The 27,230-nt window shown below is 51.2% G+C and overlaps 1 protein-coding gene across 1 annotated transcript in view; it reads right to left on the bottom strand.

Moving 5' to 3' along the window:
- The window catches only part of ABCA13 (ATP binding cassette subfamily A member 13), a 375,994-nt gene that overhangs the window by 260,233 nt on the left and 88,531 nt on the right, over positions 1 to 27,230 (bottom strand). Inside the window, exons 20-27 of the mRNA XM_078059915.1 lie at positions 25,533 to 25,651; positions 20,861 to 21,024; positions 20,069 to 20,148; positions 19,259 to 19,380; positions 11,965 to 12,159; positions 9,228 to 9,392; positions 8,124 to 8,301; positions 3,994 to 4,133 (exon numbers count right to left, since the gene is read on the bottom strand). Of these exons, the coding sequence (XP_077916041.1) occupies positions 3,994 to 4,133; positions 8,124 to 8,301; positions 9,228 to 9,392; positions 11,965 to 12,159; positions 19,259 to 19,380; positions 20,069 to 20,148; positions 20,861 to 21,024; positions 25,533 to 25,651 (1,163 nt within the window). The remainder of the gene's footprint in view (positions 1 to 3,993; positions 4,134 to 8,123; positions 8,302 to 9,227; positions 9,393 to 11,964; positions 12,160 to 19,258; positions 19,381 to 20,068; positions 20,149 to 20,860; positions 21,025 to 25,532; positions 25,652 to 27,230) is intronic.

Genomic DNA, 27,230 nt, shown 5'->3' with positions numbered 1-27,230 from the left:
GCAGACCTGCTCACGGGCAACGTCCCGTCAGCACGCTGTGCCGGGCCCTGCAGATGACACCGACGAGTCAGGTGCGACCCTGCCCGGGGAGCGAGTTCATGGGCCACGAGGGTCAGGGGAGAGCTCCTGTGGGAGCCCAGGGCCAGCTGACGCAGAGGAGCGGCCCAGTGGCTGGTCTCTGGGGGTCTCCTGCCTGTTTTGCAGAATCAGCGCCATGTTTCATGCAGTCATTAGCAAACCAGCCCTCCCTGGGCTCCTATCTTCCATGCGATTCTAGAACTGGCTGCAGAATCTGAAGGACAGAGTTTGCAAGTGTCCTCGATGGCCCCACACATTTCCACGTCCAAGTGGTAAAAGAAAGTGGCAATGTTCCGTGCGGGATCGTGTCCTCCCAAAATCCATAATCCCCAGGACCTCTTACCAGCTATGTCTCGAATCTGCTCCAAGCCTTTATTTTCCTGTCTGTATAATGGGGATAATAGTACTTCCCTCCCACAGTTGTTTGAGAGGTCAATGAGATGGTCCTGGCAGGGGCCTGGCCCTGGCAGGGTGCACTTCCTGACCACGCTCACCCCTGCTAAGTCAGGCAAGACGACGGCGGATCGGCACCCGAGTACAAGTGCCACCGTGATAGACGGGGCACCCGCGGGACGCGGGGAGGGCAGAGAGCTTGGCGCAGAGTTGATTCCGTCCCTGGCATATTTAAATACACGGATGCCTTTGACTGAACTGGGCACAAGAGCCATATAATCACCATGCTTTGATTCATCCAACACCCATTTGCCCTCTGTGTTCCTGGCACTCTGCTAGGCCCCGTGGGGATGGCGGTCGAGACAACAGACACACACTTCTCCTCTCAGCTCCTGCTCTCAGACGCTCGGCCCAGGCCGTCCTGCTGCAGCCGGGCTGGAACCACCGTGGCGCCAAGGCCCCCTTCCCCCTTGCAGGAGCAGGTGCATGGCAGGTCACCAACCTCGGCTCAGGACAGAGACATCAGGGAAGTCTGGCTTCCTTGCCCCCATGCTGGGAGAGGCTAATTCAGGCCTGCCCCCCTGCCTGACCCCTCTGCTCGGGCCACCACGGTCCCGAGACACGCGGGAGAGGGGGGTGGTGAAGGCCAAGTGCACTCTGCTCTCGGCTTCCCTGCGGCCCACAGCCCCTCCGCACTCAGCACCATCATCAGGTGCTGGACAGGGCGCCCCTCCTCTGTCCCTCTCTCCCCTTGGGCTCCCACCCCCTCTAGACACACTTCTCCGCCTCAGTACCCGTGACATTCTGCGCCAGATCATCCTGCCCCCGGACAGTGGGGGCTGTCCTGTGCATTTCGGGGAGCTTGGCTGCATCCCCGGCCTCCACCCACAGATGCCAGTAGCCCCCCGCCCCCACCACCCCCCTAGTTGTGACACCAGAGATGCCTCCAGACATTGCCCCGGCTCCTCCGGGGACAACATTGCCAGGCCCCACCCCGGCTGAGAATCCCCGGCCCCCCACCACCTCTGCCTCCTTCCTCAGGTGACGTTCGACCTCCCCAGGCCCCCCACGAACGAGGGCGGGGCGTCCTTCAGAGATCACATTCGTAGAGAAGATCCAGGCCTATGTTAGTTGTCTCTTTTCTAAATATCATCTCTGATATTTATTCTTTTTCCAATCCTCCAGACCACACGCACTGCGAGACAGCGATCTTAGCTCGTGTGACAGAAGGAAACCAAGCACAAGCAGTCGGAGAACGTTTCTGGGGGACAGACAACATTTGGGGTGTGACACCCCACTTCTGATGCCATTCCTGACGTGCCACTGATTCCTGGAAAGCCCCTCTAATTCCTTTATCTGTTCTGTTTACTTTTGTAACCTCTCTTAAAGCTCATGTGCTGTCTCCACACTGCTCTTTAACTTGGCATCAGCCTGGGGCCAAGACGAAACACAATTCTGACCCACAAAATTAAAAGAGGATACTGATGGATTGGGGCCTCTCGAATAATAACATGGAAAGACCATGGATTCCTGCCTAAATGTCCTTTAGTACAAGCTGGGTACTCCCAAGAATTTGTAGACATCGTTTCGTCGGGGTCCAGGACATGCTCAGTGGAAGGGAGCATCCCCCGGGGAGCCCAGGCAGGCAAGGGCGTGGGAAGGACCCCCAGGGACTGCGGTGTATCCCCATGAAGATCGATCTCCCACAGGAAATCCTGGATCTCCCTCATGCCTCCCTTTTGCTGATCGAGGAAGAGCTCCAGAGGGAGAGCAATAAGCCCAGGGTCACATGGACAGTCGGGACAGGGAGGGCGACACCCAGCCTTGCCGGCGTGCACGCCTGTTCTTACCACCACGTGCTTCTTGGGGACACCCCGTCAGCGTCAGAGGTTGAACCCCCTGAAATTACATTTTTTCCTACACACATGGCCATTTTAGGTGGTTCCACCTGATAGCGAGTAATGCAGAGAATGAAACTGAGTACTAAGTAATTTGCAACATCGGGCCCTGCACCCTACAGAGTCTGTTGCTTCATTTAACACAAGTGGCAATGCTTCCAGGGTCTCCCAGCCACTTGGGACTTTAGACCAAGGGTCTAATGACTGGATCCAAGTTTCATAAAACGAAGTAGCCAGGGCCAACCGCCAAAATAAAGTTAGTGTCACCAGTGCAAAACCAGGATATCCACAAGCCAAGTCGTGAGGCGCATCGAATGAGTGAAAAAGATACTAGCTCCCGTTAGGATCTACCGAAATCTGAAACGGGATGAGCTAGAATCGGAGAAGTCTCTGGTTTTTCTAGAATCTTCCTCATTCTCAGGCAGCATGGGGCTCGAGCCCTCCCCACAGCTCTGTCCTGGCCAGCCTACGGCCTCCCCCAGCTGATGGAGGCCCACAAGCCCTGCCCCCCAGATGCCTCTCTGTGCAGGAGGAACGGCTCACCTCTCACACTGAACGAATCCCTCATCTTACATCTAAATTATTCTTTTGCTTGTCAGGATGACCCCAGGGGTGTGCAAAAGCCAGATGGACCAAAACTAACACCACCGCTCACATGACCACACGCTAGTGCGAACTTTTCCGCCTTCAAGTTAGTACTATTTGAAGCTTGAAAGCGGATCATCAGGAGAACTTGGTGTCTCCTCTTCTGGGTGGGACAGTCGGATCAGATCATCCGCATGTCTGTCCTCTGTGAAGCCCCCAAAAGGAGCCTGCAGGCTCCCTTACAAGCCACCGCCAGACACAAAAACAAAACACAAGATACAGCACCGTCATTTCAAAAGAAAGCACAAATAGGAAAAATTGCAAGTCCGACAGTGCATGGGTGTGGGACGTTACCCACGGTCCAGGAGGGAAACCAAGCAGAACCCCGTGATGTCTGGATTGCTCCCAGGGAAGCTGATTTCGCCACCACCTTGAGCTCCTCCTCCACAGAGTGAGGCTGACAAAGCCTCACAATCGACCTGGAAACGTCACTCGCCACACCCCGGCGGCGCCTACAAACATGTCTGGTCTGACTCGTCCTTAACCGCCAGATGCACCAAGCAAAACCGACTAGCCTTTGTCCTCCACCTTCTCCTGGGACCACAGGGAACAGCCTGCCTTTCTGTCTAATTATCCTCACGGCATGGGCTGCTCCAAATAATACTTCCTGCCCCAACGTGTCCTCTAGGACAGCGACCCGGGGAACAAGGAGCCAGAAGAGGCCAAGATGAACCATCATCAACACACGAAAACTTTATGCATTCCAATCTATAAAACGCTGCATATCTTTAAAGACCCCTTCCTGATGCTCTGCTTGTATGGTCGATAAGACCCTCATTCATTCAGACTTACCTTTTTTAAAAAAAAAATTTATTTATTTATTTTAGAGAGGGAGAGGGAGAAAGAATCTCAAGCAGACTGCCGGCTGAGCGTGGAGCCCGACATGGGGCTTGATATCACAACCCTGAGATCATAACCTGAGTCAAACGAAGACTCAGACGCTTCACCAACTGAGCCACCCAGGCGCCCCCAGACTTACCTTTTGAATGACCTCATTAATCTCTGGGGTATTTGGTGTGTACAGTATTTTTCCGTGTAATACAGGTTTTAGGAAAGACCACACCAAAGCGCCGTTTGGAGACTGCAGAATTTCTTGATAGAGGTTCAAGCAAAACGGTGCTGTCACAATTAGAAGAAAAAAAAATTACTTACGATACAGGATGCCCAGGCTAATGGTGACACGCATCTATATATTCATGATGCCTCACTTTCCAATGGGTGATGTAGATACATTTTTCATGCCACAACTGAATTTGGGCAGTAAATTCGAGAATAATTTTTCTTGTCGCTGTCCTTAGCAGTTCTCGCCTTGTCAGAAATTTCAAGATACTGTGTTCATTTCGGTAATTGGAAAGAAAGGAAAGCATGACCTTCACATATTCAAACTAAGTCATCAATAAGAGCACTAATTGATGACAAAGACACCTGCAAATAGTAATAGAAAGAAATGCATCTGATCTTCAGTGTAGAAAATCATGAGCACCTTACAGGATTGGGAACAGAATTAGGTCTTTCCTATGAAATTAGCTTTATATATTGCTACTGAATTTTTTTCCCTGCGCCTACACAGCAGTGTTGACCTTACTGCTTTTGATATATTAAAGCGCCTTGTTTTCACTCAAACACTTGATCCCTCAAGGTGGGGGACCAACATTGCTGTGTGCTAATTGGTTTCAATCAAAGGTTTACTCAACTGACCTGTCTAACCGAATAGGTAGCAACCAAATACTATAAGGTTTGTCTTTGTTTTTTGTTTGTTTGTTTTTAAAGATTTTATTTATTTATTTGACAGAGAGAGACACAGCGAGAGAGGGAACACAAGCAGGGGGAGTGGGAGAGGGAGAAGCAGGCCTCCCACGGAGCAGGGAGCCCGATGCGGCGCTCGATCCCAGGACCCTGGGATCATGACCTGAGCTGAAGGCAGATGCTTAACGACTGAGCCACCCAGGCGCCCCTGTTTTTTGGTTTTTAAGTAGCCCCACGCCCAGCGTAGAGCCCAACATGGGGCTTGAACTCACAACCTTGAGATCAAGACCTGGGCTGAGATCAAGAGTCAGACACTCAACTGACTGAGCCACCCAGGGGCTCCAAAATATTATAAGGTTTTAAGCTAGTGATGAATACTTCAACTCGTTCTTTTACCCCTGAAGTGGACATTTAAAATGGAAATATCTTAGTTTTGATATCATGATTCCTGACACCCAAGGTATGAATAGTGCTGTTGTGATTATTTCCACTATTCATTACATCTTCCCAAATTCTGTTTGAAAAGGAAAAACCAGTTCTTTTTATTCAACAAGTACAATAAAATTGATAGAAGGAATCCCCTGAGATATAAATTAAGAGCATGACTACACAATAAGTTTTTAAACCATCATTTATAAAGATTGCTCTTACTGATATTTTCTAAAGTTACACTTTATATGCATAATTTAAACAGTAACAATTTTCATTTCAGAAAAGACATAACCATATGTATGTACAGAGCAAGAAATCTGAAACGAGGAATCCTGACATCTGCCACTTGAGAGCTGCGTGAAATTGGGTAAGTCACTTAACCTTCTCTGAGCTTCCAGTATGTCATGTGGAAAAGGAGGGTACTAATATTGTCTATGGTTAGTGTGACAATCATTTGAAATACAATGTATGAAAGGACCAAGAAAGACTGGTCCTCCATGGTAGCTGAATGACTGGATGGATGAATGGTTGAGTGGGTGGATGGATGGATGGATGGATGGATGAATGAATGGATGGATGGATGGATGGATGAATGAATGGATGGAAGGAAGGATGGATGGAAGGATGGATGGATGGATCAATGGATGGGTAGGTGGGGATAGATGGATAGAGGGGTGGATGGATGGATGGATGGATAGAAGGATGGATGGATCAATGGATGGGTGGATGGATGGATGGACAGATGAATGGATAAATCAATGGATGGGGGAGGGATGGAGGGATGGATGGATGGATCAATGGATGGGTGGGTGGGGATGGATGGATAGATGGGTGAATGGATAGATGGATGGATGGATAAAAGGATGGATGGATCAATGGATGGGTGGATGGATGGATGGACAGATGAATGGATGAATCAATGGATGGGGGAGGGATGGAGGGATGGATGGATGGATGGATGGATCAATGGATGGGTGGGTGAGGATGGATGAATAGATGGGTGGATGGATGGATAGATGGATGGATGGATAAAAGGATGGATGGATAAAAGGATAGATGGATCAATGGATGGGTGGATGGATGGATGGACAGATAAATGGATGAATCAATGGATGGGGGAGGGAAGGATGGACAGATGGATGGATGGATGAATGGGGATGGATGGATAGAAGTGGATGATGGATAGAAGGACGGATGGAAGGATAGATGGATGGATCAGTGGATGGGTGGAGGAATGGATGGATGATTGGATGATTAGATTTGATGAGCACATAAAAAATCCTCAAGAGGAAGAATGAAGGGGGCGGAAATCGGAGGGGGAGATGAACCATGAGAGACTATGGACTATGAGAAACAAACTGAGGGTTCTGGGCGGGGGGGGATGGGTTAGCCTGGTGATGGGTATTAAAGAGGGCACGTTCTGCATGGAGCACTGGGTGTTATATGCAAACAATGAATCATGGAACACTACATCAAAAACTAATGATGTGGGGTGCCTGGGTGGCTCAGTTGGTTAAGCGACTGCCTTCGGCTCAGGTCATGATCCTGGAGTCCCGGGATCGAGTCCCGCATCGGGCTCCCTGCTCAGCAGGGAGTCTGCTTCTCCCTCTGACCCTCCCCCCTCTCATGCTCTTTCTCTCTATCTCATTCTCCCTCTCAAATAAATAAATAAATAAATAAATAATAAATAAACTAATGATGTAATGTATGATGATTAACATAACGTAATAAAAAAAATCCTCAAGAAACCCAAATGCAAGAAAAAAAGAAAAAATGAGAATTAGAGAAGTAGACAACAAAAATTACCAAATATTAGTAACATTAACATGTTTTTATACTGCCAAATTATGTTATGCTTGGCAGCTGTCCGAATTACCCATTAGCTGATGAGCACACTGACGCACTGTCTCTGGCCGGGAGGTCTTTGCAAACCGCCACTCTCCTCCTCTTCCCTAGTCCCACCAACACTCTGTCCCTCCCGGGCATGCCATATGTAAACACAGATTTAAATATCTATTTTTTATATTAAATAAATTTTTAAATATATAATACATAATTTATAACTGATAATATATATTTCATATGTATACTTGGGGGGCAGGTGGTAGGCAGAATCCTAACACGGCCCCTGGACGAACTTCAAACCTTGACTTGCAGACAGAACCCGTGACTATGACAGACGCCGTGCCCCTGGGTACCTTACACAGGCCCGGTGAAGGAATTCTGAAGATGTAAATGAGGTCCCCAATCAGCTGAGTTGATGAATTCATCAAAAAGATTAGCCTGGCTGAGCAAACAGGTAAACCTTTTAAAAAGACTGGAAGCCTCAGAGTCAGACGCCCCTGAAGCCGGTCCGTTTGGGACCCCTGGCTGACCTGCACTGGTGAGGGGTCCGGGCACAGAGAGCAGCACCACCATGTTGGCCCCTGCAGACCAGCTATGCCCTACAAGGAGAAATGTATATGGCCTCCTCCAAATCTGCCTTCTATGAAGCTCAGTGGCAAAGGACCGTGGATTGGTAAGAGACTTCCTGGCCCCACTTTAGATGGACCCGTTCTAATTAGAAAGGCAGGTAAGGGTTTAGGGTTTGATCAGTTCAGCGTCCCCCACCCCCCGAACCAGTTATGCCTCTTTGGCCACATGATTTCATCTCTGATCACAGTGGTCTCATCCGTGACACGGAAAGAATTCTGGTATCACTTCCCCAGCAATGCAGAGGATGAGCCCGTGCCCACGGGCGCCAGGGGCTTCCAAAGCCACCTGCCAGGGCAGTGTCCGGCAGCCTTAGTGAAAGCGAGGGGTAAAGCTAAGAAGCCCGAGACAATTCTCTGCCGGTGTGCGCCCACCTTCACACAGAATATTCCATACAGAGCAGGGCTAATGGCTGAGACGCAAACCAATCTCAACGAATGCTAATTACTGTCATCTTACTTGAATCTTCAGGAATGTTGAATTTTTCTTTGTCCCCTCCCAGGAGCTCGTTAACTCTGGGCAAGCTAATGAATGAGTTAGAGCCGCTGAAGAACGACGCTTGCTCCTTGCAAACCTTCTTCATCATGAACTGGAAAGAACCAAACGCTGAACTTCTGGCCTCCCCATGTTGCGGAGCCTGAGAACACGAGGAAAACAAGCAGCATTTCAACCAGTGACGGAGACTCCTGAAAGGAAGCCCGTTCTCCAACTCAACGTACAAGATGTTCAACAAGTCCAAGCACGCGATCTCTGCTTGGGACGTCTCTGACCTCAAAACACTCTGCAGATCATGCGGTGGTTTTCCCTGGCCTATAAACCCATCACGGAGACAAATGTCATATGCACACACGCACGGACGCACACCAGCAAATCCTCGTCCGTCCGGTGGTAAGTGATCGATCCATAAACTATCACTCACTCCGACTAATGGTCTTCATGTGCGTTTCTCCTGCCAAGTTACCCAGATACTTGACAGGTGTCTGCATCACGCATCAGCTCACGAGCAGAGTGCTGTCCTGCCCGAGGCCACTGAGCACCTCGCCGTCCACCCCCCAACCCTGCACCTCGGCCTCTGCGTGTCCCCCGCACATCTGCTCTCCCCACGCAGCCCCTCCTGGCAGACGGCGTCCAAGCCAAAGGTAGCATCCCGCTGCTGACTGCATGCAAGTTTGTGTTTGTATGTGCAGCAAATAATCTGTAATTTGTAAGCCAATTATTTATATGTAAATAAACGTCTGAAGGTTTTTGAAAGCAATTTACTCTCAGAATTAAGTTAAACAGGCCCTTGGAATCTCATTTGTGCTAATATTCAGTTTAGTGATTTCTGACTTCACAGACGATGCGTGAGCTATCCCCAACCACCATGTGGGTGCATGTGGCTCAAAGAAGTCCCCGTCCCCTGGTTCTTATGTCTCCAGAGCCATAGAAGGTACTCCTGTTCCTATATTTTGTTCCCACACGTAGAATTTAGATGTTGGAAGAAAGAGATACACAAGCAAAAGCTGCAAATACAAAGACACAGCAAATCTGAATTTTTCCCCGGGGGCCAGAGCAAACACATACCTGTTGGAAGTCGGGCGTGTCTAGCAAGGCAGTGATCTTATACGCCTGAAGAAATTCGGGGAGGTATTCCAGAACGTGGCCGGCTTTGGCAAGCAGGTGGCTGAGTCTGGAGACCACATCCAACAAGGAGCCAAGTGCACCGTGGGCTTCCGAAGGCATCAGAATCTCGAAGGAAGAAAACACAACGCGAGAAATAACCAATGTCGGACTTTGACTCTCATGAGGATTGCTTGGCAGTGAAAACCTGGTTATTTGACTTTCTTCTTTCTTGAACTAGGGAGACGACTTCACTGTGCCATAAAAAAGTCCTCCTTATTAGGGCGCGCCTCCCTCGGCGTTTTGGCACACGATTGCGCCCACACTGTTCCAACGTAAACCAGGGATGGATACCATCTATTGTTAAAATTCAAATCATTTTCACAATTTCTCTTTATGTTGGAGGTGCCTAAAGTGGGCATTTAAGAGGTCAAAATAGAACAACTCTTACATGGGAAACAATTTCCACTTAACCGCTGTGAACCATTTCTATTTACCCTCCTCATCCCTCTGGGCTGTGCTAATGCTCATTTTGTGGACAAGGGGACAGGGGCTCGGAGATCCAAGGACGTCCAGGAGTCTCAGAGTTAGAAGGACAGGGCCGGGCATTTAACCCGGGACTTTAGAAACTAGCAGTGCTCTTTGAAACCTGTGTGTGCTATTACCCTGACCCGCTAAGTATTTTTACTTATCATTTTCGTCTTCTCTGTTCCGGGATGTACATTCCACGTGGGCGGGGATGTGTGCCTGTCCCATCACTTACGCAGTGACAGGGAGCAGGACAGCGTGGGCGGTATCACGGCTCAGAGTTTGCTGGATAAATGGATAAATGAGCAGACGCTGCCTCTTTCCACAAGAAGGGAGGAATCACGGCGAGCCTCCCCCTTCTGCGTTCATTTGCGCACTGAATTTTCAGGCTGAGGCCCTGATTGTCACTACTTCTTATTCTTGTTCATTAGCATTCTGCACCTGCCCCTTAGCTGCTGCTTCTGCAGCTGACCTGCAGGCCCGAGATCACAGCTCTCTCTTTTCCGGCCGGGCTCTGCTAATAATGATGTCCTTCTGGGGTCAGTAGCCCAACACTCGGGCACCAGACACGGGTGCGGGCTCCGTCGCTTTCTCTGCCCGCCTTTCTCATCAAGCCCACGCCCCAGAAGGAGCGCCAGCACAGCCCCACACGTGGTGGGGATGACTGGGATGGGACCACAGTGCTGACAGACAGAGGAACCCACAGATCCAAACGGCAAACGTGTTCTGCAAGAGGCTTCACGGACTCGCCGTCAGGGCAACGGAAAGTGGGCAGAATTGGCAGCGAGCCCGGTGCGCCGGGACCCTGGTGCTGATGCTGCTCGGCCTGCAGGTTTGGGGCTGCTCCACCATCTCCAGGAGGATGGTGTCCCTCAGCTTCCCTACAGCCACGCACCTAGAAGGCTCCTGACGCATCGGAGCGGGTGTGATCAGAGGCGCTGTCGTTCTCCTTCCACCCCGGAGACCGACTCCAGCCCACACCCCATCCTCATGCCCCTCTGCAGGGGACTTACTTGGAAGCACTAATTTCACATGGGGCTTCTGTGTGCGTAACAGAACAGCACTAAAACCCTGGCTCGCCACCAGGCTGCATCTGTGTCCCAGGGGGCGCACGGTGAATTTGGAGGGCGTACTTGATCTGAAAGTTAGTACTTGTCCTCAGAATGTGTGTGCATGTGTGTAACCCAATACTTACCCACTGGAGGGAGACCACAAAGGAAAGAGGGTTGGGATGGCAAACCTCCCCTTTCCCTGACCCCAAAGCTCTTCTCCCAGGTTGGAAGCGCCCAAAGCGCCCTTGCTGGATTGAAAACACCTGTGGCGTCTCTGAATAGCCCAGATGTTGGCAAATCCATCCCTGGGGAGAAACGGGGAACAAGACTGGTCCCTAAGGGTAGGGCTAAGTTTCTGGAAGCGTAAGTAAGACTCGAACAGTGGAGGACAGAAGACAACGAACTTCTAGAAGAGGTAGAGCCCAGAGGGCAGTCAGTGGAGGGGTAATCACGGGTGTCCCCGGGTCAGCCGTGCCCACCGTCCACTGTCAACTCTCTCCCACACACGTTGTCATCTGGGTTTCTCAGACCCTTCTCACCCTCACCCCACTACGTGCAGGAGTGTGTGGGGCAGGTTATGAGCTGGTTCCCAAGGCGACCAGGGCCCGCCCTGTGTTCCCTCCCGTCAGCACACCTTCTCCTGTCCAGGCTCTGGCAGAGGCAGGCACATCACCTCCACAGGATAGAGGCTGTGGGTCTCAGGACATGATGGGGCAGAGAAGGCCGGGACCAAGGAGGGGTGGGAGCAGCTCCCGACTCAGAGCGGGGCGCGGGCCTGGCCCGAGGAACCCAGCTTCCCCAGATGTACCCCAGGAAGGGTCCTTAAGGAGAAGAGGAACCTGGCACTGAGGTTAGGAGGGCTTTTCCTAGTGGGTCCTCCTGTGCTGACCACACTGATGGTCGCCAACGCTGTGCCAGTGTCCCCACAGGCCTGACCCCAGGGACCCCCTGGAAGGTCTCCTGAGCACCCCCTGATTCCGAGCCCCACCCCAGAGTCAGCGCACACGAGACACGGAGATTGGCCGAGGCCGCCAGGGTCTGCACCTGCGGGCCCCCCTTGCCGCCCCTCTGCGGACGTCAGGAGGCCCGAGTCAGGCCACCCCCCACGGTCACCCCCTTACTTTATAAATGACATTGCGTAGATCCAGGTTCTGAGTCATGGACACGATCAGAGAATACACGTGGGGCCCGGGCAGGCCGCACAGTTCCTTGGCTGCAAACCAAGACTTCCGGTCCTCAGGAAGAGCCACCAGCAGGCGGAGAACGTCTGCGTCACACCTTCCAGACCCGGCCACCAGGAGGGTACTCAAGAGCACCTGCGTCAGAGCGGGAGGGTCAGAGGTGAGCCCAGCTGGCACCAGCAGCCCCCAACACAGCCCTTCCTCAGCGAGGACCCCCCCGAAAGCCCATTTTCCCAAAGGGCTGAGGATTTACCCATACAAATACACGGAATCCAAACCTCTGTGCAGTTCCAAACATTCTGACTGGAAACATCTCTAACATGTGCACATAATTCTCCAATTTTGAAGCGATCTGCCCTTTCTGATGATGCGGAGCAGGACCACGGGACCCTCCACCCTCGTCGACCCCGCAGGACCCCCACAGCCTTTGACTCTTCCCCCGACACAAGGTCTCAACCTTCACTTTTCAGCTGTCAGTGTGAAACTATTCTCTTCCTCTTCCATTTCCAAAATGAAAACCAGCTCTCCAAAAATGGTTTTTGAAAAGAAAAAGCATATCCACTCAGAGGAGGGATGAGGACATCTGGTACTACTGCGTGCGCCATGGGGAGGGGTTCTGAGGCACGTCTCCGTTTGCGTATGGCTTTCAGCTAATGACCTTCACAAGAGGACAAGGCATAAAGCAAAATTTCAAAAATGGACTTCCCGCGTATGATTAGTGTGAACCATTCAGACCAAGCAAGACCCTTTGTGAACCGAAGCTACTGTTCATCTATTAGGAGCCTCACGAGCAGGCAGAACTCATCAGATGCCTTCCTATAATACCAGAAAGAGCCCAGGAAAATCATTAAGAAATAGAAGATGGCATCAATTGTGTTTATCAGTCAGAGCCCATAAGATGCGCGCTTATGTGTTCACGGATATTTTACGTTCGGAACTGGCTCGAGTGATTGTGGAGGTGCGAGTCCAAAATCCGCAGGGTGGGCCAAGAAGCTGGAGACCCAGGGAAGAGTTGCAGTTGGAGTCTGGAGGCAGAATTCCCTCCTCCCCTGGGGACCTAAAGTCTTTTCGATCACAGCCTTCAACTGCTTGGATGAGGCCCACCCACATCATGGTCTTTACTCAACCGTCTACTGATGTGAATGTTAATCTCATCTAAAAAATACCTTCACGGCAACAGTGCGACTGGTGTTCGACCAAACACCTGGGTTCCATGGCCTAACCAACTTGACATGTAAAACTAACCATCACAAATGGCTAGGATGCTCTCTTACGCTGATGTACACTTTGAATCTTTGAGAGAGATACGTAAGTGTTTTCATACCTAATTAACCAAAGAGTCCTTTTCCATATGGGATGTGCACGGTGCAGACACAACTTGAGAAAGATTTCCTCAATGCCACTGTTTTCAAATGTGCTCTCCTGGGGGTGAAGGGTAGTTGCCTTGGGGGTGGAGTAGGGTACATGCAGAGAGGGGGCGTGATGGGTGGAGTCTGGACATCCAACATTTGCTTTGACTGGGGCAGCCTGTCTTTGATCAGTTCCATAACGTGGGCTTCTGTATGAAATTTTCCTTGAAAATGGGATCCATCCAAGCCCATAACTCCAGAGACTTCCCCCGGCCTTCGAGTGAGCATCGACCAGAACCAGCCAATGACAGCCCATCCGTGTTTGCCCTGGAGCCTGGTCTTAACTACCATCTAGAGCATCACCCGTGGCCCCCAGGGAGGGTCACAGTCAATACAACTCCTAGAATTTGTCCCAGGACAAAAATATGTCTTAAAAACTTGTGTACGCCTATTTAAACCAAATGCGGGGGTCCCGTGCCCATCATCCAGAAACTCCGGCCACGTTGCAGTGAGCAATGCCCTGAGCATATCTGCATCCACTCCTCTGTGTCTCCTAAACCTTACTCTTTATCTTCCTAAATCTCACTATGTCCCTTTTTCCTACGTGGAAGGCACCTGAAGCAGGAGTAAAGAAAGAGAAATAACACTCCGTTTTGTTGGGTTGGAGGGGCCACGTATGAGTCCTCATCAAAGTGAACCATGGCTCTGCTTAGGCTGATACGGCCACTTATCAGAAACGGGGAGGCCAAGGTGTTGCTGCTTTTCCGACACATCCGTGTTTGGGATCCAGGACGGGCAGCTCCCCGCACTGGGAGCCCGGCGTGCCTCAGGGACGGCCTCGGCTCTGCCCAGCTGACAGTTTCGATGAGGGGGTGCAGGGAAGCATGGAAAGGGACGGCCGCTCTCCGCTTCATTACAGCCAGGCAGGAAACACCACCAGTGAGGCAGACGGACTGGGAACGGGGAAAGCGAGTCGGCCACGTCACAGTGGTGCCAGCAAATCAGTGAGATGAGCAGAGGGGAAACACTCCATCCTCCATGAACAGAGAGGGGAGGCAGGGCTCTCCGCCCCCAGTGGCCCGCTGGGCGCAAGGATAAGCGCCGGCATCGAGGGCAGGAGCAAGCTATGAGGACCTGTCGGGAGGGACGGCGGACCAGACAGAAGGGCTCCAGTGGAAGGCTGAGGGCGGCTGGGTCCTGACCCCGGCTCTCCCTGTGTCTAAGGTCCACGAGCCACCCTCTGCCCGGCACCGAGCTGCAGGCTGGCCCCTGGGGCAGAGGTCACGGCCCCCCTCACCCACTGAGGCAGACCCCGGCTTCACTGCAGTTCTGGGGGAAGAACACGGCTCCCACCTGGCTCTCTGTCTCCACTTCCAGAACATTTTCCCCTCTCCAGGCTCCAGACAGGATATTGGGGCTACTATCTACAGTTTTTAGGAAGTCATGGAGAAAATGAAATCAACCTTAATTTCTTTTTCTTCTTTTATTTTTTAGAGAGAGAGAGTGGGGGAATGGGGGGGCAGAAGAGGAGGGAATCTTAAGCAGGCTTCATACCCAGCACAGAGCCTGACGCGGGGCTCGAACTCACGACCCTGAGACCATGACCTGAGCCAAAATCAAGAGTCGGATGCTTAACCGACTGAGCCACCCAGGCACCCCAACCTTAGCTTTATTTCTTCAAGCGGACCCTAGGAATTGGCAGCACACAGCAGAGTCGGTGCCTGGATGAATCCTGACCGTGGGTCATCCAGGAGCTCTCGGAGAAAGCGGCAATTGCCACAAAGCACATTGGGAGAGTCACCATCAATACAGAATTATCTTCTTTGGACGGCACAGTTATTAGGCTAGGACATTGCCAGGCCCCCAGGTTACGTGCGGCGGCTGATTTAAGAGACAAACTGCTAAACAGGTGCGGTTGCCCCTCCCGGGGCCACGGCTAACCCTCTGCACTCATGACTTAAATGAACACGCACTCGGTATGCTCCTCTCCTTTGGGACGAGCAAGGCTGAGAGAGACGAATGACTCTTTGCAAAGTAGAGCCAGGATTAAAGATTCGCGGAAGTTCAGAATAATTGACTGCAACTAGCAGGAGGTACTTTGGCAGAGATCAGCGCAAATCCTATAAAACAGTTTCAATACCATTTACATCAGTGCAAGCAGGGAGAGATGCACCCCGTCGGGAGCAGCGAGGGACGTGTCTGCGCTTAGAGGTGGCGGAGAGGCTGAGGTGCCCGGGTTAAAAGGACCAGAAATCCAGCCCGAAGCAGCAGAGATGGGGTCCCTTGTGGGAAATGGGGGAAACCCAGGCTCCAGGATAAGATGCCCCCCCCACACAGATGGCTGTGTCTTCCAGGGGACGCCTGGCCAGAATCCTCCTCGTGGGCCAGAGACCCTCAACTGCACTCACACATTATTGTTTTCTCTCTGTGGGGGGAGGGGAGGGCGGCGTGGGGGGCGGCGATTGCAAGAACAAGCAGATTTTGACCAGCGTCTACTCCGGAGTGAGCTCCACCAGGAACTACATGTTGCAGCTTTTCAGCAGACAAACTCCATGTGTTGCAACAAATGGGATGTGAGGTGTTGGGTAAAACCCCATCGCGCATCTCTCTGCTCCCAAACCGCACCGGTCAGCTGCTCAGGATGCCCACAGAACAAGCCTCAAGCAAGAGGTGCAAGCATCTCTGCCCAAGCGAAGTAAGAAAAAGTCTCAGAATATCTTCCCTCCTAGGAGCCACCCCGAAGAGATAAGAGCTCTCTTGGGGCCCCGTCCCCACCTTCCTCCAAAAGAACCCCTCAGGAGGAACAAACCCACTGAGGACCACGGATGGCGTCCGAATTCCCAGACTGTCCTAATGTGCTCAGTTGTTTGGAGAAGAAAATAAAGGGTTAGGAGACAGACTCCCAGTCTATCTGGGTCCTGACTCTGACCTCACTGCTAATTTTAAAGAATCAAAACGTGACCGAATACAAAGAAGGAAGTGACAGCTGAACTGAAGCCAACAACAGGGCATCACACCATAAAATACCTGCGTTCCTCACAGGGCAGGTTGGGGGGGACTGAAGCCCAGGACTCAGGCAAGCGAGGCGGACCCCAGGGTCCCACGCACCCAAGTCTGTGATTTCAGTTTAATGGGAGTTGCTGGTGGTAAAGAACACAGCACCGCAGAGGAGGGGAACTTCCCTTGGGCACCTGCAGCAGCTCTCCAGAGCCAGAACCGAGGCCCGGGATCAGGCGCTGTGCCTCCTCTCCGGCCTCCCAGCCTCCCTGCCTCTGACCCTGTGCCCCGAGTCTCCAAGCCTGAGCCTCTCCCACGTGGCTCTTCACAGCCCGTGGGTTCTCAGCATTGCCGCCTAAGCCCCAGTGTGACCACCTGTCCCCACCGCTGACGTGTCCCCTGCACATGTGATCTTCCCTGCACAGCACGTGTTTATTTATTTGTGTGCTGCTGCATAGAAGGTTCTGGAACATTCGCTCCCTTAGCACTTGAGGAAGGACACCTAGCGGAAAGGGAGGTTTTCGGTGAATGAATGCATGCATGCACGCATGCGGGTTCTTACAGTCTGTCCAGGGCTCTAGTGTCACTGCATATTCCCTGTGGGCCACCTAAGAATCTCATGTGACAAATTCGCAAACTGACTGAAAGTAGGATAGACAAGCCCAGGGAGGAAGACATCGAGGTTACCACCAAAAACACGGCGTTGCTGTCAGCCTGGCAGTCCAGGAAAAAAACCAGACCCCACAGTGCGGTCCCCTCCCCGGATGCGAATTCCTTCCCTAAGATCTGTGGACACGGGTGGGTCCGTGGATATGCTTAGCGAGCAAAGCAAATAGCTTCGTTATCTAGCTGAAGAGCAGAAATGCAAGCTTGCAATACACCTCCCAGTTACCTACCGGTCCAGCTACTTAGGCGACCACAATGGCTTACACCGTCAATGAGGCGAGCAAGACACGGGCATGCAAAGAAGCCGGGGCCAGATGCTTGGCGGTCGCAGCCCTCCCTGGATAGAGCTCCAGTGACACCTGCTGACCGCTGGCTGCCTCAGGCGGCCGCCATCACAAAAGCGGACAATCATGTCCGTTTCTCTCTTTTTTGTGGCCTACTCTTGTTTGTTCGTTTGCCAAAAGGGAGGTGGGTGGAGAGATGGGCGAAATGTAACTTTCAGTTACAAGAAAAATAACTCAGGGAAATGAAAAGTACAGCATAGGAATACAATCAATAATATCGTGATACACTTGTCATGGGGAGTGTCTCATAATACATATAATTGGTGAATTGCTGTATTGTACATCTGGAACTAATATTATATGTCAGCTACACTTCAATTAAAAAAAATGTAATTGTTGAGCCTAAACCCAAGTATTATAAAACTTTGCAAGGGACTCCCCGCCCCCGGGGCATTGCAAGTTCCACGAACTGAAGATTTCAAACCGAATCTAATCACTGCTTATATATAGGGCAGCATGGGAGGTGTTCTCTGCACCCCACCTTCATGCCCGACACCCCCATGCGTGTCCACCTCTGGGATTTTTCCCTGAAGACAGATACCGTGGGACTCGCCATAAATAACTTGGTGGTACTATAATTTGAATTCTGGGTTCCTGGCTTCTAACCGATGTCTCTCTTAACGCAGATGATTTCTGAATGATACGCGCACCTCCGGGATCCTGGGGTTTGGTCCCAGACTGCTACAATACAGCGAGTATCGCAATAATGGAAGTCAAATGAATTTTTTGGTTTCCCAGTGCACGTAAAACTTATGTTTGCTCTGTACTGTAGTCTATTAAGAGTGCAATAGCATTATGTCCTTAAAAAGTACATTTCTGGACTAAAAAATACTTTATTGCTCAAAACCACTAATCACCATCTAAGCTTTCGGCGAATCCTAACCTCGGCTCAGAGGTCTTCGTAACAAATACAATAATAATGAAAAAGTTTGAAACATCACAAGAACTACCAAAATGCGACAGAGACACGACATGAGCAGATGCTGCTGAAAATCTGGCACGGATAGACTCGCTCGATGCAGGGTACCACAAACCTAAAATCTGTAAGAGTCTGTCTGCCACGCACAATAAAATGAGGTGTGCCCGTAACTGATGTACCTGTCAGAGCTTGTGTGGGGCCCCAGCTAACCAAAATCAGCATGAAATTAAATGTCTACTGGGGCCCCGCTGATTGTCAATAAAAAAAAGTCCCCTAGAGCGCGATCTTCATACCTACCGCTTCCGGAATGTTCTCAGTGCAGGAAGTAAAACGATAGCTGGACATGCGTGAAAGGCTGTCTCTCCATGAGCTAAGGACCCAGTGATCCAGCTGTGGGAGGCACGGCTCCATCATCCCCGCCTCTGTGCACAAACCACACCCACACCAGTCGGCGCACGCACCTCTCCCCTCCCTCCTCTCGGTGGGCGCTGACCCTGTGCCCTGGCCGCCAAGGAGGGGACACAGCTCACTGCCCGACAACTCGCGCGATAAGCCAGCCCCTCTGCACACGATATCAGTCAGCACACGGGTATCCTCGACTTAAAGGCAAGCACAGCTGACGTTTAGAGCTTTCGATGTGTTTGAGTTTTTGCATATTTTTGAGAATTCTGCAACCTCTACCTAATGAAGCTGGGGCCCCTGGGGGGTGTCGTGCATCAAGGCTGGGAATAACTGTAATAAATATCATTGCCAATTTTATCCTTTCTAACCCCAACAAGACAATGTTAGGAAAGTGAGGATCCCAAGGTTCTGGCTCCTGGCCTGCCCTCCCATTTCCTTCCCGCCCGTGGCTAGCCCCTCAGCACAGGACGGGAGGGGCAGGGGACAGGGGACCACAGCGCCAGGCTAGCCCGGGCCAGCTGGGGGGCTCGGGGGGCAGAGATGCCGAGGCTCCGCACCTGTGAACGGGAGATGTTGGCTTCTAGAATACTGTGGATAGTCTCATCTGAGATGTGGATGGAAGAGCGAAGCTCGTGGGTTAGCTTGGAGACGTTCTTCATCAAATCTTTGACTTTTACATCTGAAAAACCATCAAAAGGAAGGAAATCTTGTAATAAGAAACGTCTGGGCTATTACTGACTGTGAAAACATGAATCCATACTAGACCCTGGCAAGGATCGTGCAGTGGTCATAAACGCTGGATGAAGCCACATCCTCCCCTCTGGAGGAGCCGAGATCAGTCACACCGAAATAAAACAGACCTGGGGTGCGTGGTCTTTCCTGCTCACTTGACCACTCTCTCTGAGACTCGTGTATTTTAGGATTTACTCTAGAAAGATGTTCTTCTTAGAGAAGTGATCAGCTCCTACAGAACTCATTCTTTCCACGTATTTCCTTATCCCGCTTTATTTTAACCAAGAGGAGGATCACGTAAGGAGCTTCCAGAACTCTCCGCACATGGCCTGTTGGTGCTTTGAACTGGACGGATAGAGCGGACGGAAAGCAGAGACTTACAGACACCGCATGGCTTGTCTGGGGGGCAGGGCCAGGACAACACAAAAGTTTCTCTTCCTCCCCACTCCTGGTTTTGGCCCGCAGGATTCCAGAACTTTCCTTCTTAACCCCAAATACATCAGAACAGCCAAGTTCTGAATACTTTGTCACGTACAGCGCAATTTTCCCTTTGTACATTCTACTTTACTAACGTGTTTGTGTGAGAAAGCACACTTCATTCATAATTGAGCAAAGCTGGAGGAAGCACATCTTACCCCCCGTCACTGTGAGATTGCTAAGAAAGGTCAGCATGGGATTCCCAGACAACCAGGTCTTCTCGAGGCTCTGGGCCAACCTAAAATGGCAGAAAATTAAAGCGAATTTAGGCAAGATAAAACACCAGAAACAAGGTTGGAGTGAATAATCCTGCCTCTGTTCCCAGGAGATGAGCTGGATGACATCACATTTCCAGAAAGTTCCTCATATAATCAGATACCTCACGTCTCCTGACGCCCTCCAAGCGTGAATGCCCACGACTGTCACAACTCCGGCACTGTTTCCTTGGAGCCCCTGCCAGGCAAGATGAGTCAGGGGGATGAGGATGCGTGATAAGTGGGTCCTCATAAGTGTGGAAAGAATGGATAGACCAGATCACGGAGCACGTGAGAAATTGGGGTATCAAGGAGTCGATGACCCTTCTTTCTGCGCATAAGTCATTTGCAGAATACAAAGTGTGTGACCTCCCCTTCCGCTGGTTTGCACGTGGAGGACACAGAACAAAATTAATCCAATAAGAAGGCAGTTTGAAGACTCTTTGCCTGCTCTTACAAAACATATTGAACACCGTATTACAATCTCGGATCTTTGATCTCACGTCTTGATCATCCGTAAAGCTAGCCTGCGCGCGAATGCCGCTCGTATATTTCACCACTGAAAAACTTACAGTCACGGAAAACTTTGCTATTGCTATATGGTCCGAGATTCACAAACTAAGATTTAGAAACTCAAGACATCTTCTTTATGAAGGAGAACACAGGGGCGGGCAGGGGGCCCAAGAGCGTACGTACGTGCGCACGTGCTGCCGAGCCAAGTCCAACAGTGGCGGGCATTCACAGTCCCGGTCGGTGGCGTGTTCCAGGCTGCTCTTGAAGCTTTCCAAGGAGCTAGAAAGATTCCTGCTGAGACCTTCACAATTCAGCTGAAGGGGTGAGGACCACATCTTTTGTATGTCCTAGAAAACAGCAGAGATCCAGTTAGAAACACACACACTTGTTCGTCGGAGCTCATGCCTGGCTTCCAGATAAACACTTGCCCCTCCCCACCGCAAGGACTCCGTGCAGTGCAAGCGTTCTGCTCACCTCCTCCCCCTGGGCAAACACAGTGCTGGAGACTGAGGAACATACGAGCAGGTCTGATTGCACCTGCCCCTTGCAGAGTAGCGGAAGGAGCCCTTGGCTGGGTGCCTCGGGATCCCGCCTCTTAGCCCTGGCTCTGCCACAGACCGCCCAGGCGGGGTGGCGTGCTCTCCAAGGTCTGCCAGAGAATGAGCACCATCCAGCTGGCGACCGGGAGTTCATTCATTCCTGGTTTGAAAACTGAGCCTTTGAAGAATTCCCAGCCACAGAACCCACCCCTGAGAAGAAATCGTATGTGGCTGTCCATACATAAAGTGGGTAAAAGCTGGGTCTTCCCTGCCCTGAAGGTCCCTGTCTCCCCCTTGGTGAGGGGCACAGTGAAATCCCCTGTCTAGGCCAGATTCTAAGAGTCCTTGCCTATCTTAGCATCCTCTCTCTTTTTTTTAAAGATTTTATTTATTTAGTTGAGAGAGAGCATGAGCGGGGTAAGGGGCAGAGGGAGAGGGAGAAGCAGCCTCCCCGCCGAGCAGGGAGCCCGATGCGGGACTCGATCTCAGGACCCTGAGATCATGACCTGAGCTGAAGACAGATGCTTAACCGACTGAGCCACCCAGGCATCCGTCTTAGCATCTTCTTTCGAGCATTAACCAGCCTCATGAAAGACCAATCATCTCACAAAAAAAATTTTTAGAATAATACCTATATAAAATACCTATAAAAATGCAAAACATTTATCGTACCCAAAATTAAATGACGCACACAGGTAATGTAAAATTTAAAAGAACTGGAAAAGCAGCACACGTAGGCACGTTTACAGATACACATGCCAATCCATACCTCCCCTGACACAGGAATCCTGCCACACAGAACTGAGTCACGTCACCAGAATTTTATCTATGTCATCATATTTTATTTACAACCCCTGACTCTTCCTGATGTTGGAGTCATGGCCCCAGCTTCTGCCGGTGAAGGGAGGAAAGGATCAAATGTAAGTCGACACTTTCGTAGTATTTCTGCTCAACACAACACGGAAATATTTCCCCCAAAACCACCGTTAGTTTCTCTTGCAAAGGAAAACCGTGTATCATTCCGCTGACCAGAGAGAGCTAAGAGCTCTATTTCCCAAGGAAAGTTAACCGTGGAAGAATCCTGAAATGTACCCGAGCCCTGGAGTCGTCTGACACAGCCGAGCAGGATCTGCCTGGGGGCCCGGAGTTGCCAGGGTAACCGGGGAGCACTCACGGGGAGCACTCACTCGGGACCAGGGCACCCGGACTCACGCCACCACCAGCACCTCGGGACCACATCACGGGGGAGCCCAACCAGCCAGCAGACCACCCCACACCTGGTACCCGCTCACTAACTCGCCCAGGATTATGGGTCCCTTTCCAAGTTCACATTTCCCAATCAATATGGGGGTGAAGCTCCCAATCAATATGGGAGTGAACAGAAATCCTACAGAGCTGTTCGTTCATTCATTCGTTCATTCATTCATCCCCTCGCCCCCCACAGGCTTGCATGCCAGGGAGGATGTCAGCTGACAGCCATTGGACAAGGTGGGTGGACGTCCGGGGCCTGTCTCAACAGCCTTCCTCCTCTGTGGAGGCCCCTCCTCCCAGCACACAGGTGCACGGATGCATCTGGGTCAGAACTAGGGGTACAACTCACTTCTGAGAACGTGGGTTGACTAAAACCCACTGCCCTGGGGCTCTGCCCCTGTAGAAAAGAACCTTTAGTTCAGAATTCAGTAATTATATGCTAATTAAATGTAATTCTACTCATTTATAATATTCCTGCTATGGATTTTATTCTTAAATTTAGCGACACAGTAATTTTGAAATATATGGGGTAGTAGAGAAGGACAGTGCATGTCCCTCCCCAGCAGCAAGGACACTGGAAGGAAAGGTCTGGCTTCCTTCATCACAGACACACTGCACTCCGTGCGAGACGTGTCGGGTGCAGAGGCCGAGACTGTACTTTGGGGACGGGGTCAGGCCACCAAGCGCACGCGTCCGGGTCTGGCTACAAGAGGTCTGTAATCACGTAGGAACAGATCAGGGACGTGCACCCAGCATGCTTTCTTTGCAGAGGCAATACTGTCCCCAGGTGGGTCCAAAGGGCTGTACGTGGGGAGAGGGTCCGAAGCCCCCAGTCCAACTTGGGTTCCAGCCACATTCTCCACGTCTGGACTCACCGGGCACTTGCATCATAATTTAATGCATTTCTATTTCCTGATCTCCGTTTAGCTCCTTACTGCTGTTTTCTACCATTGAGGGTACCGAGCGGACTCAGCCGGGGTGCTCCCTTCCGGTGGGACTCCTCACTGGCACTGAGGCAACCCTCTGTCAGAATGTTTTGTCAGATCCTGGAAACTAAAAATAGCACGGTGCCTTTGGCTCGCCTCTGAGGGGCACCGGGCACTTCACACCCCGGAGCCTGAGCACACTGATATTTCTAAAAGCCTCGCACTCTTGCAAACCTTGACCCGTCCTGGAGGCTTTGCATCCTGAGATAAGCCAACTCCTATTTTTGTCATCAAAGACCAGAACGCCTGCTCTCTATCCAAACGGATCCAACTGTTGGCAGCCCGAGCTGTTAGTCACATAGAAATTGGAACCATAAAGGCAGTCTTCGAGGCAGCTTTGAAAGCTGGGGGTGCTTGCCTTGCTTTATGATTGCAAACCTCACTCGGTACTCAAAAGGCGTCTGTCGGGGGGTTTTTATGGACCCACACTTATTACGGGACAGAGATCTGCACAACCTGGAAATAAGATTGGGATGATCTCCATAAATCAGTGTCTGTATGAAAGAGAGCTGGGTCCACATGGTGTCATCCCTGTAGGGACCCCCCAACCCTGCTTCCCGAGCGCATCACCAGTCCTCCCGAGCCTGATGCCGGCCGCCCCCGGCTCTCGCCCCACACCGTATTGGGGGACTTGGCCTAGCACCTCCAGCCTCCCTCCGCGGCACCCTTCTCTCTGCTTGCTGTGATAATCCAACCTGCCCCGGACACGTGTGAAGGTGGCACTGTGGAGGCGACATCCAGACGGGCACTTGTAGAAAGGAAGGCATTCGGTCCATTGCTGGACTCACGTCGCTGTCATCCACGCCTCCCCAGCAGGTCAGGCCTGCCGGTGGGCCCCGTGGCCTTGGCTCGCAGGGGAAGGGAGCCGGCCACAGGCGAAAGGCACAACCTCGGGCCCAGCTCCAGCTCGAGGCCCCGCGTGGCTGTTCCCTGGGCTTGCGTCCAAGTTCATTAAAGGAAGCCGCGAGGCTGGTCCCCTTACAGCTATTGGCTCTCGATGCCCACCACATGGGCCGTTAGTCAAAACCCACGGCGGGCTGGTGAATGTTTAATAACTGGCTCTCTGGGAAAGAAGATGTTATTTGTAGAATTCGCCAATTTCCATGGCATAAACGGTGTCACCGTGGCCTCGCCCAAGCCACCACCACGACGTCCCTGAACACAGAATTGGTTAGAGATGCACAGCGGTGCACTCCCGTAAGGTACTCCCGCCATACAGGAGCAGGAGATGTGAGCCTTCTCAAGAGCACAGACAATAGTAAAACACACACGGGGCGCCCGGAGGGCTCAGGCCTTCAACTCCGGTCACGGTCCCAGGGTCCTGGGATGGAGCCCCGCATCGGGCTCCCTGCTCAGCGGGAAGTCTGCTTCTCCCTCTCCCTCCCCCTGCTTGTGCTCTCTCGCCCTTTCTCTGTCTCTCTCTCAAATAAATAAATAAAATCTTAAAAAAAAAAAAAAAAGAACTGAGTCTTCTTGGGGTGCCTGGCTGACTCAGTCAGTAAAGCATTCAACGCTTGATCTCAGGGTCATGAGTTCAAACCCCACGTTGGGCATAGAGATGACTTAATTAAAAAAAGAAAAAAAGGAGGGCACCTGGGTGGCTCAGTTGGTTAAGCATCTGCCTTCGGCTCAGGTCATGATCCCGGGGTCCTGGGATGGAGTCCCACATTGGGCTCCCCTCTCGACAGGAAGCCTGCTTCTCCTTCTCCCTCTGCTGCGCCCCCCGGCTTGCGCTCTCCCTCTCTTTCTCTTTCTCAAATAAATAAATAATTTTTTTTAAAAAAACCACACTAAAATAATTAGGAATTGATGAACATTTGTTTTTCACCTAACTTACTGTCACATATATTCATATCATTTGCTTATCGATGATGTCAAGGTTTAAGAACCAGCTTGCGGGGTTCCCAAGAATGGCACATCCGCTCTCACGAGGCAGAGGGGAGGAGGGCCGCGGGCTAGCCTCTGACGTGGCTGAGCGTGGCTGTAGGAACAGAGCCAGCACACTCAGCATGAGCAGACTACCTCGTGTGGCCAGTGGGGATGAAGATGAAATTCAGGGACATGAGGCAGAAGACAAACCTGGTAGTGGTCGTGCACCACGGCGGCCCCCTGGAGAGCAGGTAAGATCAGACGCCACATCCCACCTTGTTTGCAGCTCAGAACAGCACACAGCATGTCCTTGGTCAAGGAAGGGTTTTCTGCGGGAGTAAACACATGGACACATCATCAGCAAACGATCCTCTCCCCTGCGAGCCGCTCTCCCCAAGTCATTTCTGAAAGACCCAAAAGGATGACAAATTCATAAACATTTCTTAAATCATCAAAATGCATATTCAGAATATGAAGGGGAAGCTGTTGGGTTCCAGACGTCAGGTTTTTTCTGGATGTAACTGAATGTACAGAAATTAACGCTCCTCCCCCTCCCCACACTGGCTCGTCTTTCCGTAGCCCTTTGGGCAGGGTCCCCATTCACCGGGTTTGCCCAGAACAGCCCTGGTTCCCCGACTGCCCCGGAGTAGCTGTGAACAGTGCACTCTTGGATTCCCCAAAGTGCCCCAGTTTGATGGGTGAGTTATTCACATGGTCAATTTGAGGCCCCCTCCTCCACTGTCCCCTACCTCACACTTCACAGCCCACCTCTCCACCTGCTTATAAGGCCTCCAATGGCTCTCGATTCCCTGGCCCAGCCCCCAATTCATCTTCATCTCTGAGTCATGGGGCTCCTCCTGAAGGGACATTGTTATAGTGACAAAGGAAATTCTCAACTTTTCCCTTTGGTGAGCCCTGCTCCTAGGCTCCCAGGGAAGCTACACTTTAACCTTTACCAAGGTCAGAATGACTTCACCAAGGACTTCACCAAACTTCAAAGCGGGGGCTCTGTTTCTGCCCCTAGCACACAGTGTACACCTGCTTCCTTAGCAAATAACCAAAAAGAAACATTTCAAACTAAAGATATGAGTAAAAACCTCCCCAGGTACCCATATCTCCAAAGCCCACAACCTTGCACATACTAAAAGCTTAAGATTGAGTTTGTAATTTTCTGGAATATCCTTCCTCATGATGCTTTGAAACTCCTGATGTAACAAAAAACATACAACTGTGTTAGGAGTCAGTTGGAAAGTTAGGTAATCAGGGCCAAGGTCCCCAACAAGAAAATAGGGAGTCAGGACAGCTAAGACAAAACAGCTCTAGCATCCCATTTTGCAGCTTAGATAGGACCACACTGACATTCTGCTTTGCAACCTTTACAGAAATTACTTCTGCAAAACGTCCTAAAATAAGACAATTAACCACAAAAGCATTTGTCAGTATCACGGGCAAGGGGCAGTTAAGACCTAAGCCCCCAGATATCAGCAAAAAAAGACCATCAGCACGTGGACATGAACCTAACAGGTAGACAGATACGTGACCAAAGCCCTGATTGGCACGACTCAGCACATCCCAACTGCTTAAGGAAGTTCAGCAAAAGAGCTCATAAAAACCCCTAAACTTAGAAACTCCGGGGGCAACCCTCTCGGACCCCCCACCTCCCTCTCTGGGAGCTTCATACTCTTGCTCAATAAACTGTGCTTTGCTGCCCACCACACTTGGTCTGGTCTACCTCTTCCTTCTTCGAAGCGGCATGACCAAGAACCATAGGCACTAAGGGGACGCAAATCCTCTAACACCTACACCACATGTTCCTTCCTGGGAGCCCTCTCTTCCTTAGGAAGACTGTGTATCCCGGGCAGCTGCCCTCACTTGGGCTCGAATAAAACTCTCTTCCTTTTTGCACAA

This window comes from Halichoerus grypus, chromosome 12, assembly GCF_964656455.1.
Source record: "Halichoerus grypus chromosome 12, mHalGry1.hap1.1, whole genome shotgun sequence".
Lineage (NCBI taxonomy): Eukaryota > Metazoa > Chordata > Mammalia > Carnivora > Phocidae > Halichoerus > Halichoerus grypus.
This window is presented reverse-complemented; position numbering and strand designations above follow the sequence as displayed.